Here is a 22552-nt window from a genome sequence, read left to right as displayed (position 1 = left end):
GAGTTTGATGTTTTTTATCTATTCATTCATTTAAGAATCATAAAAAATATATATATTTCAGTAACTATTGGTGTCGAATGCTAATAGGATTTATATTATCACTATAATTAAAAAAAAATAAGGAAACTAAGATCAAGGTTAAAGCAAGGTCAAATACCCAAAATAGTTGTTAAAACAATAGCAGTTTAGGAACTAAATGGCATTTCCTAAGTATTAAGAATATTTTTGTCTAGTTGTTTGACAGTCTGTCGGTTAGAAATTCTTGTTGGTGCAGTATCTCAAAAAGTGCAGTATTTCTTTAGTCTACTCCTTTTGCAGTTGGCAACATCTCAAAAGCTTGAAACATATGATTCATATGGAATAATATATTAAGCATGTGTTTCATATGGAAAATGTTTGCTCTTTGGTGAACTCGCTTGTTAGATGCTGGATTTGTTGTGCTGTTTCCAACTGACGTGTCTTTGTGTTCCAGTATATCACATAAATAAAGCAAATTACCGAGCTAAAAGCAAAACATTTAAAGAAGGACATGTTCCATTTCTTCTTTCCTTAGTGCTGTAATTAGTAAAACATGCCTTTTTATATTGACACAAATTCTACACATAGTATATAACTATTTGAATAAACTTTTAAACTGCACATTAGATATTAAAAAGGTATTTTGAGTTGTCTTTCACACAGCCAATTACAGAACTGAATTATAGGAATATAATGTCTTCTCTATGAAGATCCAGTCTGTCTGTCTTACATACAGATTTCTTTTTTTTTTTTTTTTTTTTTTATTTATTTTTTTTTTTTTTAGATGTTTATTTTTATTATTTGGACAGATGTGAAGATGAGGGGAAAAGATTAATTATAATACGACAGCATGAACGGATTATAGGGATGGATTCTCGTTGTTTATATTAGAAATAATAAAGAGGCTGCTTTAATAGATGAAATGTATTCTGATTTAATATGATTTAATAGATTTAGGCTGCTTTAATAGATGATGATTTTGGGTGACTAATGTCACATTTCTGACCATAAAATCAGATGTTGCTATAAAGAGAAACACAATTAGTTTTTCTACCAATGCAGTGTCATATTCTCTTGCCTTTCCTCTGCCTGCTTCACACGCAAAGTGTTTTAATGCTAAGAAGATATAAATCATTGTAATTCCGCTATAAACTAATGTTGATGTACACGACCCTGATCATTCCTGCTGAACATAATCTCACCTTGTCATCTACTGTCATCAACTATTTGTTGAATCGAATATAAAAATGCACTCTGTGGCCAATTTTTAATGTTCAGCCGTCAATTGCACCAATTATACTTGAAGCAAGTATACTTTTGGATAAAAGTACAGAATAGACAGCCGGCTTTTCCAGCCATATCTAGTTCTTCTTCAAACTGTTACCACTAAGTTGGAGGCACACAATTGTAAAGAATGTCAATAGATGCAGTAGCATTTTCCATTCACTTAAATTAGTATTGTTTTGAAATAGTGTTGTGAAGCTTGTATCTGCATGACCGTGCCCCTGTGCACAAAGCAAGCTCCATGAACATATAGTTTACATGGGTTGGAAGATCTTAAACACCTTTTGGAATCGTTTAAAAAGCTGAGCGCACTCTAACGTCTCATCCCCCGTTTACTAACTAACTCCTGAAATACCTAAATTAGCACTTTCCAAGTTTGTAGAATTCGAGTTATATTTATATTAAGTTTGTAATCTTGCGTACCAGTGTAGATTTATTCATTACTAGAGACTCAAAGCACTTTTGTACGTCGCTCTGGATAAGGGCGTCTGCTAAATGCCGCAAATGTAAATGTAAATGTACTAAAACCTTTGTGGCTGAATGAGCACAAATCTCCACAAGCACACACCAAAATGTAGTGCAACATCTTCTGTGAAGAGTGGAGCTTATTATAACAGAAAATGGAAACTAAATGTGAAATGGGATTTTTGGGAAAACAAATGCAAATCTTATAGTCAGGTGCCCACATTTCTTTTCCATATGGTGTAACATTAAAAAATGTAAGTAGTTTTTTTTTGAAGAAGAAGAAGCAAGAACAGATTGTGTTACTAATGTCATGGATTGACCTGATTTATCGACGTGAGCTGAAGCTGAATAGCTGAACACCATTGAACTGAATGCTTTATCTATGGGTTATTGTCTCTCCCATACATATGGTTGCATGAGTCTCTATACGGCTGTGACAAATGTTTAAACGTTTGTGCAATTTTTGCTCAACGAAGCCTGCGAGTTCTTTATTGTTTAAAGTGAGTGATTTTAATAGCTTCGTTTTAATATTCAATCCTAATGTCTAAATATTGTTAAAGATTGGAAGATCCATTAATGTGCATTTATATTAGTACAATACACATGTGGTTTAAAAATAACACTTTATTTTTATTTTTTTAATCGCAATCATTTTAACACAAAATATCATCAAATAAAAGCAGTTATTATGGCAGGCCAATCCAGATGCTGAACCAGCGGATTGAAAGCCGCACTGTAGCTAAAGCGATTAATTGGGGGGAGGGGGATTCTCATCATAAAATTCATTATGCTGCATGCTTTCCAGCATATATCTGTAAGACACTAGCTAAGATTATTTATGTGAAAAAAAAAATGGAAGCCAGAAAACCAAATATGCATCCATTATGTAGATTATGATCGTACCCTTTGAGCTGCTCTCTGCGTATATTGTGCTATAATGTGATAAATGCATTCAGCTTCAGGTAAAGTAGTTGAGTTATAAGAGAGAAGTTTTCAGACAATGGCGCCTCACTGGAGCCATATGGGCAGACAAGCCAAGATGGATAAAGCACAGCACACAGTGAGACCTGAGCTGTAAAGCTCTCGTCAAATCCCCATTTGTTCCAGGATATTAAACACAATGCTTCCCACCCCTGCCTCCTGCTAACATGCGTGCTTTCTATTCTTTATTCCCCCCCTCAAAAAGTCTTTTCAAATAACACAAGCTTGGATTTCATTTCAAAGTTTTTTTTTTTTATTCTGTCAGAATTGTGCTGCCCCCCCCCAACCCCATAAAAAAAAAAATCTAATACGTTTGACATCTTTGCCCAAATATTGCTCATCTGTCTCATTTTTAGTGTTTTACTTCAATTTCACTTTGTTTTTAATGAAAGCTGAAACAGTCAATGAAGGCTACAATATTTAGTGCGAATGAGATTTAAAAGTTTATACTTTACAAGTTTTCTACTTTTGTAAGGGGGAATCACACATTTGTTAAATGGGCTTTCAGCGGGTTTCTCATTTCCCTTTAGTGGCTTGTGCTTGTTACTCTTCGTGATTATTTGTTGCATCAGGTAGTGGTGTGTTTTGGTCTATGGCGGTTGGTGGTGTACTTCATTGTTAACTGTGCTTCTTTACTATTGGATTTAGGCTAAACATTTTATCCAGCCTGTCATTATTTTTTCCCCAGAATGCAGTCTAAAAGGTACAAACAGATGCAGCAAGCTCTCTTTGGTGTAAATGTGCAGGTTTGATGTTTAATTTAGGATTTGTTTGTGGTTTCTGACTTATGATCAGTAGATCTGAAGGGTTTGACCACTGGCACAATGAAGTATGCACCTCCTGTTTTGATTCACCAGCTGTGGGTGTAATTACATCCGACACACTCCTGAACTAAATTAAAGACTGCACTCATACAAATTTCATTTGTATTTCCTGCCTTTTCTCTTTTTCTACCGCTTGCCTTCCTTTTGGATAATAAATGACTCGCAGGTGCATCATACTGCCCGTCTCCCTCTCTCTGTCTGTCGCTTTCTCTCTGGGCTTTAGGTAATCACAATCCCAGCTTGGTGTTAATCCAAATTTCATGGCCTCCTAATGGTGTCCATTAAAAGTATACTCTGTAGACAGCATGCCTCGTCTGTCATGTCATTCAGCACAAACACTAGTGTGGAACGCACAGCAGTTGGCTGTTTAGTTCTCTGAGATAGCCAAGCGATTGCACCAAGGAGACTTCATCCCTCTGTTTTCAGCTTTTAACCGGCAATCAGACTTTGGTGAAACTGGCTCATTTTGGTCACTCGGTCATTTGACCAAAGGCCAGTGAAACAGCAAAATCACTGTTTGCTTAAATAAAGTAATAGATTTTATTCTTGTATAAACCATAAAGGTCTTAATTGACAATAGACATAAATTAGAGGCATTGAGTTTCAAAATGAAGCCCATTGCTCTCAACAATTTTATGATGTTCCAGTCTCTGCTCTCTCACTGGGAAATCATCATTTTCTGTTTTCATTCACCCTTTGAGTAACACTATTCAGCTTCAGAGCTGTTAAAAAATGCAGACTGTCTTCCAACAGCTAAAACTCGCACTGTAAATATTGAAATTGAATAAATGTATGTAGTGAATATAGTATAAATGTGTATAGTACTTTAAGGCGTTTCAGCAAAGCACATTGTGATTGTGTCACTACTGATGATTCTGACTAGTGATGCTCTTAAACATACCAGAGTTGTTCCAGGGATCCTCATGTGTGTCTCATCATTTATCATCAGTCCGATTTTGCATTCTAGAGAAATTTCACATGGTACTAATAATTGATTTTTAACAAGGGTCTGACAGGATGAAACAGATTTCTGTGATCTTTTTAGTGAGCTAATAAAACCTAATAAAGCACTTTTTATGGCCTTTTTTGTCTTTCTTTGTTAATGAAGGGTGCTAATTAATATTCTACAATAGCGTGTAGAACTACAGGCTGAAATGTCGAGCTGACACTTTTTCCCCTCCTCACTGTTTTTCTCGATTACATAGCCAAACACATAAGTAAGCATGCTTTCTCTGACAGGAGTAAGGCTCGTTTGCGACAGAAAATGATAGCTGATTACGCTACATTAAATATGTTTCTTACCCCCTTCCCTCGCGGTTAACTGAATATCCGTTCATTAACTTTTACAGATATCCGAATAATAAAATCAGGCAGAAGACTCGTTCCTAATTAAAATACTGTTTAAACCCTAATCGGTAGTAGGTGCTATTTTTGGAAGTGCTTTTTATCAAGCAAAACATGCTCGTTCTGAGCTCTTTGAACAACAGTTTTGTGACACAGGCTATAAAAATGTAGCAACATGCTTTAGAATATCTGTAAACTCAGTGTGTTTCTTTACTAAAAGCTAATTGGCAAAGGGATCCTTTGGCTTATAAACAAACATTCAAGCATCCCTTTGCTAAAGCCTTGATTCCTTTTAAGTGTGCCTTTCAGCAGCGTAATGTTCATTTTCTTCAGTGTTACTTTGCTGGCTGGCTCCCTGCACACCCACACAAATAAATACACTCACAGTATGAATGCCCTGCTGATTATTCTTTTTTTTTCTTCTTTTGAGCTGGTGGAACAGAAGCAGCACAGATGCTGGTGAGACGCATTACCTCTGGGCATGCTAATGTACGCCTCGCTGCAGGAGGTGAGTGCAGCTTTTGACTGATTCGCTTCATTTCCAGAAGCATGGACTGAATCATCTATCGATCGAGACGCCTCATTAAGTGCCACTGCTATGTGATGCAGGGCAAAGTGACAGTGTCCTCACTCAGGGATGACCTTTTCTACCCACTCTTTTTTTTTTTTTTTTTTTTCCTCCCCATAATTTTCATTCTTCCTTTCTACATTGCTTTCTTTTGCCAAAACGCTCTCAGGGCCTGGGCCTGCTGTTGGAATACATTTTTTTAGCCTTTGTGTTATTGATCTGAAATCTGGATTTTAAAACAGTGCGATTGGTCTGAAACTCTTTGCATGCTTTGAGATCATTTGTACCAAAATCTTCCATGTTGTATATGGCCTTTTACATATGGTTTCTTTAAATTTATCCAAGTTTATGGGATGCCATTTTTTTTGGTGATTTGCTATAATCTACTGCACATTTCTAAACTAGCCCAATCTGGCAACCCTGTTATTAGCTGTTGTCAGACATGGGGCTCTGACATCCCTGCCCCTGTGGACGATTAGCTCTTGATACAATTCCCATTTATGACCACTAGGTGCAACTGTGACTCTATAAATCCTTGTTGCCCTGCAATTTGGAGCATCGCTTATATCTCTCAAAGATTTTCAAATCAATTCAAAAGGGGAAATTAAAAAATGATTAATGATCATTATCATTGATCATTTCAGCAGATGTTTGTACTTCATTAATAACATCAGTACATCGCTGGACATGCCCATTGACCCCACCTATGTGGCCTTGTCAGTGAGATCAATGTCTAAACATTGCTTTAATTATCTGGGATCCTGCTGAGTCTCAGGAAATAAAAGTCCGAAGCCAGTGGGAACACGTTGAGCAGAATTGTCGTTCTGAATACATTGAGCACAATTCACAAAGCATGATAGAGTGGAAAATGAGAAAATAAATATAGTGTCGCGGTAAACGGATAGAGCATATGCTGTAAATAATACATACAAAATGAAGGGCATGTAGTTTTGCTCTTATTGGTTCCTGACTTTTTGGACACCCTGTAGATTATGTTGATGGCATCCTGAGTGTAATTTATTGCAAAGCCACAGCACTAGGCAAAGCGAATAGGAAAGTAATTCACACTTTTTATGCTTTAAAGATTGTAGAGAAGACTAAGCTCATGTGGAATGTAGAAGCTGCTTTTCTGTGCCAGACCTCCTTCGATCCAGAGAGTACATTTAAAGCATATGGGCCTCGCCCTGCTGTCTCTTTCTCACCCTCAAACACTTAATAACATTCACAGCATGTCACACCTACTGCTTTGTGGACTTTTAAATTAGTCCTGGTATTAATGTCATTGCTGTGACACAGAAACAGATCCTATCAGCTTGATAATAAAGTGTTGCGTAATGGAGTTGCACGAGTCGAATGCCTGAATGTGTGGTGAGGCTCCTTTGAGACGTTTGAGCTTTGAAGTTGAATGCATGGACAGATATAAAATTATGCAATTAAAATAAATATAAAGGGTTCATGGAAGAACAGGAAATCTACTGCCAATGTACAAGACTGAGCTAACTTTTAAAGCTTAAAGCAGTACACAACTTTCTCGTGTCATGTCTGTCAGATTCAGTATGCTGGAATAAAAAAGAAAATAGAAAATTAAAGATGAACATGATCTAGTCAGCTAAAACCTTAGGCCTAGGCAGTAATCTCCTAAAGAAATCTGAAGATTATTAATTTTCTGAAAGTAAACCGAAACTGATCTTTACACTAGCACAGTCATTGGTGTAGCGTGAGAGGAAAAAGGCAATGAAAGGTTTTATCCATGTTTTGTGTGTCTACCTCTTTAGTATGGTAGCATTTTTGTTGTTGTTATTCTTGTGTTTCTATTTTGTAAACAAGTATTTAATATTTGTTTGGGCCAGCCCCCAATTCTAGATTTCATATCCTAGATATCCTGTTATCTGAATAGCATTTAGAAATACACAATATGGTCAAAAGAAATTGTCCATAAGATTTGTATGTTCTTTTTGAACCTTCCATTGAACATTTAGTCCCGATTTGCTGTTCTAATAACCTCCACTCTTCTGGGAAGGTGTAGATTTTGGAGTGTGCTTGTGGGAGTTTGTGATCATTCAGCCTCGAGTGTTTGTGAAGTCAGCTACTGATGTAGGGTGAGGGGGGGGTCTTGGGTGCAGTCAGCGTTCCAATTCGTCTCAAAAGGTTTTCAGAAGGGCTGAGGTCAGAGCTCAACAGCAGCGCTCTTGTCTTATTGATCTTGCTTGCTGTATAGGCACATTAGCTAACACTAGCAACTAGTAATAGTGATAGTCGTCTCCCGCTCTATTTGCTTCTTCAGAGTGGAAAACTTGGAACAGCTTGCTTTTAGACTCGCAAACGTTGCTTCACCTGCGCACTGTACACATGCACCACTGTTTGGAGACCAATGTGGTCTTGCAACAGTCTTGCGGTGCATTTCATTGACCGGAATATTAAGCAATATTTTTTGTGATTGTTAAACTCCATAGTGCATCGACCTTTGAAACTAGTCCTCGGCTACCACTTATTTACCTGGTCAGATTGCAAGTAACCAAAACATGGGAGTGGACAGCACAGTTAGCACAACTAGCTGGTATTAATGATTGTTCACCTTCGAATATCACAAAAATATAGATGGAGGACAAGTCAAGCCAAAGGGCTACAGCACCTATGACCTTGTATTTGTAGTGGCTAGTATTTAGAGTTTCTGTTACAGGTGTTTGATTGTCCTTAGTCATTTATCATTTGCGATTTTGCTGACGTCTTTGAGATGTGCAGATTTAGGCAGGCATGTAATACCCGCATGTTAGTTTGGTATACGTGTGTGGAGAATACTGGGTCTCTGAGCAGTAATGGTGTGTAGCTGGAGGTTGAGACTGAAGATCCAGCATGCAGCAGGAGGAATAGCACTGCACAGCTTCAAAGCTGTTTCCACACATTATCTTCTGGAATGCTTCACAGCATTGCCAAAATTTTATAATCATTTCTACAAAATGTTATCCCACTGTTTAATAAATGTAAGTTCCAAAGCCTTTTGGCAGGTACTGATTGCGAGGCAGGGGGGGTCGAGACCAAATATTTTTGGTGCCACATAAAATATTCATGCAGTGACTCTTTTAATTATTACAAAATGCAGTGCTATTCCAGACACACACACACACACACACACACACACACACACACACACACACACACACACAAACAGACTTGCACACAAACTTTTGACATTATTTGAGGCTGTGTGCTTGTGGTCTCAACAATTACCATGCATTATTTAAGAGTGGGAGACAACTCATTTTCTTGCACAACACTGGGCCCAACCAACCTTACTTTACTGGTAATGGAGGCAATAGCCACTAGAGACTGGAGATGTTTTTCTTTTTCTTCTTTCACCCTTAGTGTCACCAAAACACACTTTAATGAGCAACAGTGATGTTGTACATGAGAGTACCATTAACAAATCTATGAGTTTAAGTGCAAATAGATTTTTTTTGTGCATCTATTCTTATGAAGACTGCATATACACACTCGGGATGACTGCAAGTATGTCGTAATATTGAGGCAGCTGCTTTATTCTGGCGTTCTTATAGAACCACTTCACGTCCTCCTGGAGCTCAAGTTTACAGAAATACTAAACATTCAAATATTTAAGGAATCAAGGAAAACTTGTCTTGTGTGCGGTCTGCCAAAGACACACATGACTAATTTCTGTGTTTAGGATGGTGACATTTTATAAATGAAGCTTCGGTTCATACTGTTCGTTCAAAAGGGATTTTCTTAAAATAGCATCCATCCATAACTGTTTACCTGTAAACCATGCTGTTGCACATGTTTTGTTTGGTTTTTTAAACCTCTTTCCTTTTGTATTTTCTTGATTCCTCACACTTGACCTGAGGTTTCTGAAGAGCCTCACACCTCTATATGAGAGATTAAAAACACAATCAGCTTAAAAACATTCAGCACAGGTGACTTTAATAGGAATGCCTACGCCCCTACTCAGTCATGCATTTTCCCAATTAGCAACAGTGAAATGCATAGAACGGTGCATAAACAAGTCAAGAGCATCAGTTAATGTCAACATCAAAAATCAGAACAAGGAAATGTTGCAATTTAACTGCGGCATGGTTATTTATGCTAGACAGGCTTCTCAGACACTCTTGATCTCTTGAGATATATGTAGACTAGAGACAACAGCCTATACAGTTTACATGCAATAGTGTTGGGAAATAAACATCCGTTGAGTCACTGTTCTGCTGGTGGAAATCCCATGTTGATAAGCGATCAAAGCATCAGGAAGGCTATCCACTCTTTACACTACACTGTGATACTTTATGCAGAGAAGCTCATGTATTTCCAGTCCTTTCAGCCAGTACTACCAGCTAGCACAGACTCATATCATTTGGACAATTGAAGATTTAAAAAAAAAAAAAGACCAGATGAAGTTCCATTTATCAACTATCCAGTTTTAGTGAGTCTGTGGCCTCTGTAGCTTTAGATTTCTGTTTATAGATTAAAAATACTTCTGTGTGAACTGCACTGCAGCCGACACTGGACACACTTATTTGTGTGTTAGCAAAAATTAGGTCTTTTTGATTGGTTGGAAAAAACTTGCCCAACCCATTTTTGCTTTTATTCCTGTGTATACCAAAGTTCTAAATCCTGATGGTTAAATTAAGACTTTAATCTCTTTGTGAAACCCCTCAAGTAGGTTTTAATTATTTTAGAAGATGTCTCCTGTTTTGTATAAAATTTCGCACATGCAGTCTAACGAATGCTCAGGAATGTAAACAGATTTTGATTTATTATTCGGTTTTCACCAAGTCCATGTCATGACACGCGTTAAGGTCTTTAGCATCCTGAAATCTGTTCTGCTTTGTCTTTCTGCAGAACTTTTTTTTCTTAATAGCAACCCACCCTTCTGCTCATGTCTGAAGAATATACTTTGGTGCCAGATGACTCTGCCAGATGTTATGCAGACATTTGGACTAATTTTTTTCCTGTCCCTCAGGGAAATGACCTTTAACTACAGTTTATCAGAGGCAGATTTTTTTTTTCTTTCTTTATTACATTGCTTTGTTTCATCCGACTATGTGAATCACACATTGGTAGTTGTGATGGACATAAGGAATAAAGCATACTGAGTCATGTTACAGGAAAATGATCTACTCTGAAGGGGTGACATGATTTGACAAAGCAGAAGAATCTGGTTTATGTGGTTTTAGAAACTCTCATGTACATATGTAGGATTAAATATGACCTCCACTAGATGGCATGTCGGAGCCAAAACATTCCTGTCCATCTGGTTTCCAAGTCAAACTGTAAAATGTTTAATGGGTTTGTTCACCGTGATGTTGACACTCATTCTCTTTACAACTTTGCGTCATTGTCGTGACTGCGTCTCAAATCTAAAACTCCTACATTCTAAACGATTTACTAATATAGAAAACTGAACACTATGTAGACTTGAAATCTATAAGCAGGGTTTTTATACTTCAAACACTGTGATAGGAAAACTGGTACTGAGTTAATAGCAAAAATATTTACGTTTCCAATTCAAAATGCTTAGACAGTAGTTTTTTCCCCCAACAATATACAGTACACAGTGAAACGACAAAACTAAAATTCCTCCAGGACAAAGGACCAAATATTACAATGTGTGTGTTCAGTCCAGTCTCTTGTAAATCAAGGAACACCTAGTGGATGAAGCATCTAGTACTTTTATTCTGGCTGTATTAGCCAGGTTTTATTTTGTAGTGAAGCATAATGCATGTCATGATATGTTAAATTAATGTATTTTATTTATTTGTGTTGCACTAATTTACCCGACATTTTGTTTTAGCATGAACTAGCATTGATGTCGAGAGTAAGCCCTTTCAGGTTTCCCGTTCAGCTGAAAATTTCATGAAACCCCTGTGCGCATTACGTGCATTCCCACTTGCAACGTTTATTCTCCATTAATACATTCAAAGCATTTCATGAATTGCCTTTTAGTCTTGCCTCAATGCACTGTGTGTTTCTGTTATCTTTAATTTTTGCACACCTATGATTTTAACACTGATATTATCCGCCATTGTTTGGTACCCCAGTTTTTCCTCAGTTTAGCATTTTCCACTTGTTTTTACTGCCTTGCTCTTAGGCAGGCCAATTCTTGTGACTGAATGCACACAAGATAGCTCTGCTTTTGTAGTATTAATTGCACCTTATTAGTGAATGATTTGGTGGAGAGTGTTCTTTGAAGCCAGTTGCCTTCATTGTTGCCAAGTCTGTAAAATGTCACGTCAGATTATGTACGTGTGGTCACTCAACACGTAACAAAGAAGCAAATAGCCTCCCATTTAATTGCTGTGCCTCTCAGTCTCGCACATTCTTCTAGTTTAGCTTCAGTCGAGTCTTTCCAGTTCTGCTTCATTTGAAGTCTATCTTCATTCATGCTCATTTATCAGACATTTACGTATGAGATGATTATGCTTGCATCAGTGGATGGACTACAGATGCTGATGTTGTGCACATATTGGTTTTGGCTGCATTAATCATTTATAGACTTAGTGCCGACTTTCTTCAGACAGATTGGTGCACTCTGAAGCAATTCAAAGTATGTTGTGGTGCAAAAAATGACTACCCTTTTATAAGAGTAGGCTTAGTGTCATTGTTGATGGAAATCATCCAGTTTTTGAAAGCATGTCTTCTGCTCAAATTTTCAATGGGATGGATCTTTCATTGTAAACCTAAGTTGATTTCTATCTGGAGGAATTACTTAGAGTAGCCACTTAATGAAGTGCCCTTAGTGTGTCTGAAGCTCATTTTGTAATTGAAAAAACCTGTGTGGATATGCAAGATGCAGTTGTATGCATATTTTTGGAAGAAAACACTACTTGCTAATCTAATCTAATCTAATCTTTTGAGGTTGTCTTCAACTAACAAACCTGTGTTGTGTTTCAAATCACATCTAATGTATTGTTATAGACGAATCTGTACAAACAGTAACTGGATTTTCTGTTACTTTTAATGTTTGACTTGGTACAAAACTTTGCCCAGTCTTGAAACATAATGAAAGGGTCTGCTTAGCTTAACAGTCTACTGGAGTACTTGGTACATTTACTTATAGCCAGTAAGGTCTTAGTTTTTGGTTTAAGATGCCGCTCATAACAACAATCACAATGACGACAAAGTTTTATCTGGAGTTGTCATTTAGCATCTCTGTGCATTTACAATTCTACTTGGAAACCAGACAGATAGGAGTGTGCCGTCGCCGACATGCCATCTAGCAGATGCTGCATTTAATTCTCCAGTTCAGTATATTAACAATGCCGTTGTGTTGCCGCTGCTTTTGCACACAGTTATGGTTTTACAGATGGTGCAAATAATTTTTCCCTCACTTCTCGCTTTACTTTCTCACATTATTGACATCTGTTGTCATTCACATCTTCCAAGCAGCCTGTTATCTCCCTCTACCATTATCTTACTTTTTTTTTTTTTGCTTCCAACTTCCCTTTTCCCTTCAGATCCCTTTGATTACATCTGATGGGAGAATTAAGTGCTCCACATTCAACCTCTCGGAAAGAACAAATGCAAACAGTTTTGAGTGGGGCTATAAAATGTAAACTATTACGAGGGAAGAGTGATTTGCCATTATTTGGAGCGCAGTGTGTTTTCACGGGCACTCGAAGCCCACTAGAAAATGCTGGTGGCAAGAAGAGGCAAATTAGCAAAGTCTTTTTGGGTGCTGATTTATGGTGTACATCTGGGCTCGTCCTCCATTGTTTTCAATAAGACGTTGAAGCTGCCTCCTGTGGGGTAAGCAGTGCATTTCCACCAGCTCCTCCTCTGACCAATTATACAGCAGACAGGTACCGCATGGTTCTAACATATTGGTCCCTAACCTCTTAGCTCATTTTTCTCCCTGGTGTATTGGAACATAGTGTACAAGCATTTCTGTGCTGAATGACTCCATTTCCCCCCTAAATCCCTATTTTGGAAATTGATAATGGACTAAAGTGAGTAGTAAGTCTCCTCTAATAGCAGAAGAGTCAGGTGGTATACTATTTATATGCCTTGACTCAACAGGACTGATTTACTGATGAATGCGCTTGCATGAAAATTATTTAAAGTTTGTTTTGCAAGTATACTATAAGGTCATATAGGAGACGTGTTTAGAAAACGCTGCTCATCTTATTTTACCTTTAAAAGTCATGTCAAACATGTCTTGGTTCTATAACCGAAAATCTCCTGCTGGTCCACAGGTAGCATAAAGCGCAGAGCTCGGCGTCGGTCAGTTTGGGAGCGGGGCATTATCAGGAAGAAGAAGATCAGCAAGAAGGAGGAGGTAGATGATGAGGAGCCTGAGGAAGAGGAAGAGGTTGATGACTCAACCATTGCTGGCCAGGGGAACACCAGTCCGGCTCATGACGAGTCCTCTTCCGACACCATGGAACCACAAACTGATAAACCCTTCCCAACCTAACGGGTATGCTCTGAGCACTGAGGAGGAGAACTCCAGTGAAGCCACTGCAACTCAAGATCCTCAAGGCCAAGATAAGGCCAATACAACTAGATTTAAGAACTCTTCTTCTGGAGCAGAGAAAGAGACGACAGTGCTCTCTGAGCTCCAAGAGTGTGTAAACGGAGATGAGTCAATGGACAGTATAGACAGTGAAACCAATGAAAAGGAATCAGGGAGTAGAAAAAAGGTCACAGCTTTTTTCCAAGAAGAGGAACAGGCTGGATTTGAGGTTGAAGACTGCAAGGCAAATGATTACACTCCAGCAGCAGATGGGGAAGCTAGTGATGGAGAGCCTGAAAAAGAAGGTATTGTGCTGGAAGTTTGAATGTGTGAAGTATATGCATGCATCAGAGCAAGTCCCTATTTCTCTTACTGATCGTTCTTTGTTTGTAAGAAATACTAAATCCATGAGAATGTAATGCAGTGTCTCACAAATGTAGGTTTGTAGAACGGGGACAAAGCACGAATTATTGATTGCGCTTGCTTCGAAAGGAAACGGTTTGTCCCAAAATAATGTTAGATTTAATTAAACGTAGTGTTAACACCTTCAGGTAATTTTCATCATTCAATCTGTAACTGTGCCATGAGGAAATACTGTAGTAATTGTCTTATTTTTAATAATGTTTTAAATGTTTTTGTGCATTTCCTTTGGCGGACACAATAGATCGAATAAAGCAGAAAAAAAAAAAAAAAAGAAAAGGGAATTGGTATGATGACACTAGATATACCTGACAAAAAGTGGTTTAACAGTACAAAATACAATTTGTTTATTTTTTTATTTAGCCTGTAGTGCTCTCTTTAGCAGTCAGCACAAACACTATGTCAACTTTAATTACCTTTTCTGTTGGCAGCTGGCACATTATTGTTGCTGGCGCTTTGTCTGGTCTGGGTTACACCATTAAAAGCAAATCCTCATTGACTTGTTCACGGTTATATCAACCTAAGGCTATTTTGTCCTTGGCAATGCAGGTTAAATGCCACTTGAGTATCTTTGTGAATTTTGGTGTAAGGTCCTACCTGTTTTATATTTTCTAGGTATCTCTGATGATACAACATGTAATGAAAGCCAATCAGAACAGCAGAAGGAAGTTCTAGCAGAGAGGCCTGAGGACCCTCCACAGCCCCCACCTCCACCTGCTTTAGTCGTAGACCATCAACGACTCAAGGTAATAAAAAAAAACAACAACAAAAAAAAACATTAGACTATATTTCCAACATACACCAAAAGTATCTTGTGACACCTAAAATTATACTTGAACCTTTGCTAGTTAATCTGGATCCAAACTAATTTCCACTTTTATTAAACTAAGTATGCTTAGAATGCCGATAACACTTTTGTGGTTGTATATAACATGCACATACATCTCCTGTAATTATATTTATATATAAAACTCTAACATTTAAGCCTAATTGTTTTTCCTGTTTTGTGTTAATTTTGTACCACCATTATTTCTTGCACATGTTGCTCCAGTTGCAGAATTGAACTTCAGCTTGTGATGTGTTCCATCCCACCCCGATGAATCAGTGTGTGTTTGAACTATAACTTACTGCTTCCTTGAACCTATCCTATGTGGTCAATTTCCAGACAATTGTACTGAATTCATTACACATGTCATGAGGGGTAGATTTGTTGAATCTATATCTATTCAAATTTTATGGTTCGAGTACGAATACAGGCATTAAATCTTTAATGGCAATCGTAGGTGCAGTTTTGCTGTTATTACCAGACTCTGTTATTCTTCAGTGCTGTCACATTAGGCTCCTTGTAATGATCTCGTTAAATATATTGAGCTAAGGATGCATATATTCAGTAGTTTGAACCTCAGTATCTGCAGGGTATATGGAAGCCATGGTAAAGTATGCTAATTTCGGAGATGGTGAAAATCAGCCAGCATTACAGCAATCATTCAGGTAATGTTAGAAGAAACACTCATCAGCGCAGACACTGTCATCAGTTCCTCACGTAATTATCATTTCTGCTCACAAGCACTTTCCGCTTTCATTATTGTGCCGTTTAAATCGTGCACTACACAATTCTTTCCACTAGGTGCAAATTATTTTAATCATTGCTTTCCACTCAGTAAGGCATACCATAGTACAAGGTCGCAAAATATGCATCATACTCATTAGGTGAAGGTGATTAGGTATCCTGTTGACTGGCACTGAAAGAAGCATGTATATTATCTATATGAATCCAGAATGTGCTGTTCTATGCAATTTGGAGTGATCACTTAAAGGTCGGCTCAAAAAAAAAAAGATAAATAATAAAATATATAAATACATTTTTAGGGAACAAAAAGGAAATCACAGCCAGGAACATTATTGTGCTACAGACCTCTGCACTGGTCATCACATTCTCACTTCCATGCACAACCGTTTTGAGGGTTTCCGTCAAGACCACTGCTTCTTGCATGGATTGATGGCCCTCTGCACTGCTTCATGTACCTTTTTGCCCAATGAGCTACGAGAGCTGAGGAGGCGGAGGCCTTTGGCACTGCTCGTGAAGTTTATTTATTTATTAAGGAGGGGAAGCAGATATCTTTAAGAAACAGATCGTGAAGTGACGGGGGCTGTGAATAATTGCTTTTTCATTCCTGGCTTATGGAACAAATTGAATTTCCAGTGAAGTGGGATGAGAACTGCCGTTTAAACAGAATCTCCTACTGGTTGGCTTGGCAAACTGCCTGGCACATATTAAGGATGGAAGGCGAGCTATTACCTTGCATTTCATTTATATTCATAAACTATATACACAGTCATTACTATTAACATTTTTGCCATACAGGAAGACCTTTGAAAGGGCGTCGGAAGACAGGGAGCTGTGGTTATTTTTATTATATCCAGGTTTACAGTACTGTAAAGAGTTCACTATTGCATTGCACTGTTACTGAGAAGGCTGTGCAGAATTGAGTAAATATGCGGTTATTGAATTGATCACTGGTTTTTGGCAGTCTTATCTGGGGAAAAAAGAGGAGTTCAAGCTCTGTATCAAACCCGTGAAGTGCTGATCATTAAAATGTATTTATTATAGTAGGGCTAAAAACAAATCACATTATTAAGAATATATTTAAAAAATAGCGTTTTGTTTATAAATAGAAGGACCTAATTTCCTCTTGATTTTTTTATATATTTTTGTTTTCATTAATAATTCTAAATGCACATACAATACTAGGTGCTAACGGTAGATGTAGTGTTTTGCTCATGCATCATCAGGGTGTTAAATTTATGTTGCTTTGCCCTTGATTTTTCTTTTTACAAATAATGTAAATGGTAATGATAAATATGAAAAATCTTTGAAATAAGTAGTAATAAATGTCATCCAGGTCAGTCATTAGACCACCAATACTTTTTGCTAAACTGCTTTTTTACTACCGAATCTCCTAAAAATCTATTCTAGCGTTTGTAGCACCCAATAAGCAGTTTCGCACTGCACTACCCCATACTTTCCTTAAACCTGCAAAGCCAGAAATGTACTGTCTTTTTAGCTATCGATTCTGGAGACATGCATTGCTTATTGATATGTAGACTGTAATGCTGCACTCTGTATTCTGAAAGAGACAGTGTTCAAGTTTATTTTACATAAATGATTTTTGGAATTAAGGACAGAACAATATTTGAAACACAGTTAGAGATCAGCATCAATCATATTCACCTGTTTCGGTTCTTCCCTGTCAAGTTTTTCTCATTAATAATAATGCAGTGCGTATTCTGTTTTTCTTGACTCAAGACAATCTTTTATTGACTTATGTTGTAAAGTGTGTATTTTATTTATTATATTTATACATAAAGTACAGGATCTCTGGAGCAGTTGCTTGGTTATTGGTACAGCCACAGGAGGACATGCACTAATCAGGCTGCTGGCTCTTTACCATCAACTCCTGTGTTTAACCTCTGGGATTTATGCTCACGATCCCACAGGAACAGGCTCTTAGTCAGAGCATTATACAATTGCAAAATGCACTTTTTCACTGGACAGTGCCGCATGGAACAATAACGAATCAATAAATCGCAACTGGTTGCCAGGTCATCACTCAATTTTGACAACCAGACAAAACACAATCTGGATGCTGTCAAATGTGGCATGACTTCATTGGAACTTTACTCTGCATACACTGGAGACTATGTATGCCAGGACCACCTCGGATATGCCTTACTAAGTGCATGTTCATAGATGTCTAATTCTCGGCTCATCTGCAACACTCCCAGTCCTTTTGAATTTGTTAAAAAGATTGGCAGGAGGTCCTATGTGTTATGTTCCTGCTATGTTCTTTGTTAAAGTCTATCGCAACCTTGCCGCAGCTTGCCCCTTCATGGAGTATAACAAACACTGGTATATGGCTAGTTCTGAACTGTAATTAATAACCATCCTGTGCCATACCACACTTTCTCCTAGAAATATGCTCAATTCTTATCCTGGGGGATTGGGGTCCAGTCAAGCTATTTGATTTCCCCTGTTCAAACACACCGATGATATTCAGTATCCTAGATGTGGGTGCACTCCCTTCATTTCCCATGTTTACTAAGGAACCAAGAATACTGAGCATAACATTTCATTTATGCAGCCTAATATTCATGATGTACCCAAATGAAGGTTTGGTGTAAGTTATATATATATTTTTTTGCATCATACATTGTGTAGAATTTCATAATTGAAATAAATAAGAAAAGTACTAGAATGAAATAAACCTTTAAGGGCAGCATATCAGCAGACCAAAATCTTTCTAAAATGATTTGCAATATGTAGTTATTTTAACCGGCACCGAATGCAATATGCACTGCCAGCTTAGGCGCAATTCACTTGTGCCTTGGTTATTGTTAGATTGCTCTGAAGTTTGTAGGTATGAAATTTCTTAACATTGTTTTAGTGCAGCAGTGATATTATTAGGTATAATAATAGGTATAATATTAGGTAGTTTAAATAAGCCGTGCTTCACCAAAATCCCCAATAAATGAACACTTTTGTCAGTGTATTGTTCAGTTTTCCAATAATGTTTCACTTTTTATTCTTAGTCATGTTAATATTGTAAGTGCTTTTTTTTAATACAGAATTCAAGCTTGTTCTTTAAATTTGTATACTAGATGTTCCATGATCTTAATCAGACACGACATACTTCAGTGCAGTTTAAATCAGGGCCTTGTTTGAAACGTGAACAGCTGTACAGTGTGTTGCATCACTTTAACCGTTTTTCTGCTTTGTCTTTGTAAAATCCCGAACTGCTAATTTATTCATTAATGCATCTAATCTGCTGCAGCTCAGGAGATTCAAATTAAAAATCCCTTATAAAAAAAAACACAGAGTAAACAGTTCAGCATGCTACAACTTTTCTCACACTGTTGTTGAATACATTTTTTGTTAAAATAGAATGTGCTGATAAATGCAGTTTGCTTGTATGGTCAGGATACAGTACATGGACAGATGTACTGGGACACCTGCCTTTTCTAGCTTTTTTTTGTGATAACTTTTTCTGTTACTGCAAATCTGGATGCACACGATTGTATAAGATGCATCTGGATGTAGTAGGGTTGAACAAGGATACTCAAACCTGTTCCAGCACGACGATGCACCTGTGCACAAAGCCAGCTCCATGAAGATATAGTTTACATGGTTTGAAGTGAAAAATATGCTATAGAGCTCTGTCCTCAACCCTATTAAATACCTTCGGGATCAATTGGAACTTTCACTGCACTTCAGGCCTCTGCAAACCTTTGTCCCTTTAATGGATGTGCAATTGTACAGTTGGGTTATTTGAATGACCTGGGCGCTTGTATATTGTGATTTTTATTTTTGTTATTTTTAAATAAAGGCATAACTGCTGGAGTGGCCAGGTTATTACTCAGAAGGAGTAGATGATAACCCTCAAAGGATCAGAGTTAAATTGAGTGCATCAACAGTTTTACAGGTTGTATAGCTGAGATCACTCTTCTGTTCAGCAGTGGCAGGAGTAGAATCTGCTACCAAAGCTTACTTAGCCACAGTCTTCGCCAATAGCGCAAAACACTGGAGGGAGTTCACACCATATTAGTTGTGTGTTAGTTATATTTCATTCATCATTTGTATAAACATTTTTTAATACCTTTAAACAATTCAAGTGTTTTATTTATGAATGTTTTTATATATATATATATATATATATATATATATATATATAGAGATATAGAGATAGATAGATAGATAGATAGATAGATAGATAGATAGATATATAGATAGATATATATATATATATATATATATATATATATATATATATATATATATATATATATATATATATATATATATATATAGGTGTTTTTTTCCACTGGTGGTTCTTGTTCTTTTTAACAAGAAAGCGGGCTTTAAATTTCAAAGCATAAATTTAACACAGCTGGATGTGGAAATGTTGGAATCCCGCCTTCTCTGGCAGATAAACGTTACTGCTATTTCATAATGTTATGTTGTGCTGCCTCATTCTCCACTGAGCTCATGAGGATTAATGACACAGATACAAGTGCCAAGTCAATACACATTAAGAGAGAATTCAGGTCCTTCCCAAACCACTGAAGGTGCACCAACTAGTACTGAGAAACTATTTAATAGTGTTCAGTTTCAAATACAATATTCCTGACCCCGAGGATGTTCAGGAAGGGAGAGAACAAAAATGCTTTTGTTTTTTTCCACTTTAGCTCAATAGTTTTCTTTAAGCATAAAAACAAACAAAAAAATGAATACACTGTAGATTTAATGTAATGGCCATGTTCATACTAGAAGTACTATTTAAAAAATTCCCATAAGTTATTTGTTTTATAGTCCTGAGGCCAAACTAATATTCTTGCAGGCAAGCTACTCCTCAAACAATTAGCTTTTTAACACCACAGTGTGTGCCATGTTCTTTTTGGATAGACTGTCAAATGCTGACCCGAGGCTTCCACAGCAAAACCAAATAACTCATCTGTATGCGTTTTGACGAGCTGCTGATTGTCTACAGAATCACCATGATGAATGTGTCAATTGATAGGGCATCACAGGGACTGAGGCGTTTTAATTAAAGTCAGGGTGAAATGTAAACACCAGTATGCTGTAACTGTATGAAGAAGAAGGTAATTATAATTTGCCTTAATTAGCTGTCACTGTGATCGTAATTGCTTTGGAAGGCTGCTGACCCCCTGTCCTGACTCTCTGTTGGTAGGTTTCAGGTGGCACAGGCTTTATGCGTGGGCTTTACCTGCCTAACCCCTTTTACATTCCTTTCTGTAAAGTTCATTCAAATTTTTAAACAACCACAAAGTGGCTTGAAAGAATTTTGTTAGAGTTTAAAAATGTCCTTGTTTTGTTGGATTTGTAACTGAAGAAAATATTTTGTCACTATTTTAATTTAGTTGAAATAGCACTAAGGCTTTTTTTTATTTTTTTTTAATAAGAATAACCACATGGTTTCCTGTTTCAGAAGGCAACATTTAAAAAAAAGAATCAAATCACAACAAGACAGCCAGTTGTTCATGGGAACTTTATGATAAACAAGTAACAAGTATTCCTGTGTGTCCTGTTTGCTAAACAACCCTGTTGTGTGTCTTGTCTTGTGTTTGCAGGCCCTGCTAGATCAGGTTGTGATGAAGAGTAAGGGCTACAGTGTGGATCAACTGGAAAGACTTTATTCGGTGCTCAGCCAGTGTATTTATCAGTACCGCAGGGATTACGACAAGACCTGCCTAATCGAGGTGAGTGGCCCTTTAATAAAAAATGTAACTGTGCATTTTAATTTTCTGCCTCTGCATGTACATTAGTTATTAAATGTTCTTAAGTGGTTGACATGACAACTAAATGCAGAATGAAGTAAAATGTACATTCAAGTATGTAGATTTAACAGTGATAGTCAGGCTTTCTCTGAATTAGTGCAGAAAACTATTTTGATATGAATAAATAGAAATATGTAGTGGACTATTAAAAGGGTACCTGAGCAGAGGACAAAAATGAGCTTACGTCTCTGCTGACCTCCAGGCTCCAAATGTGCCTCCACTCTCATTCTACTGGCCAGCAACCATTACCTTTTGTATTTGAGAACAGCAATCCTAATTTCCCCAGAGGATTTAACCACAGCTCCCTGCTATCAACACAGTGCTCTAATTTCAACACTCAGCAGCTGTTCAGTGTGTCAGCATCCAGTCTGTGTGTGTATTCATCATCTGCTTACAGCTACACAGGCATAATGAACTCATTTTCATTTCTTTCATTTTCTGACAAGTTGTTAGTTTTGAAATAGGACTGCAACAATGTGCTGCTGGAGTTTATTATTTCTTATCATTTAAGCTTAGAAATGGCCGATGTAATCATGACATGACAGTACAGAGAACACCCATGAAGCCTGAACAATGCTAATCATCTTATTTTTATTCTCTCAGCATGTCTGTTTATAAGCTTTGTAATGACAGTACAGGACAAGCTGTCGCATGAGGATCTATTATGGTCTCTGACATCCACACAAATGAACAGCACGTAGAATGCAATTTGGAATGAAACTGGCAATTTCTTCATTAAAAAACGAAACTTCACAAACAAATAAATGAAAATGGCATTATATGTTGGAAAAGTGCTACAATAGGACCCTTGCTTCGAGTGGCAAACTGCCC

At 37.3% G+C, this 22552-nt stretch overlaps 1 protein-coding gene across 1 annotated transcript in view; it reads left to right on the top strand.

Moving 5' to 3' along the window:
* atad2b (ATPase family AAA domain containing 2B) overlaps positions 1-22552 on the top strand; it is a 61791-nt gene that overhangs the window by 34896 nt on the left and 4343 nt on the right. The window contains 5 exon segments of the mRNA XM_046835930.1: positions 5347-5424; positions 13689-13893; positions 13895-14253; positions 14984-15114; positions 21515-21643. Of these exon segments, the coding sequence (XP_046691886.1) occupies positions 5347-5424; positions 13689-13893; positions 13895-14253; positions 14984-15114; positions 21515-21643 (902 nt within the window).

Source organism: Silurus meridionalis, chromosome 23 (genome assembly GCF_014805685.1).
Source record: "Silurus meridionalis isolate SWU-2019-XX chromosome 23, ASM1480568v1, whole genome shotgun sequence".
NCBI classification, from domain to species: Eukaryota; Metazoa; Chordata; class Actinopteri; order Siluriformes; family Siluridae; genus Silurus; species Silurus meridionalis.
Note: the sequence above shows the minus strand (reverse complement) of the source record. Positions and strands in the feature narration are given on the sequence as shown.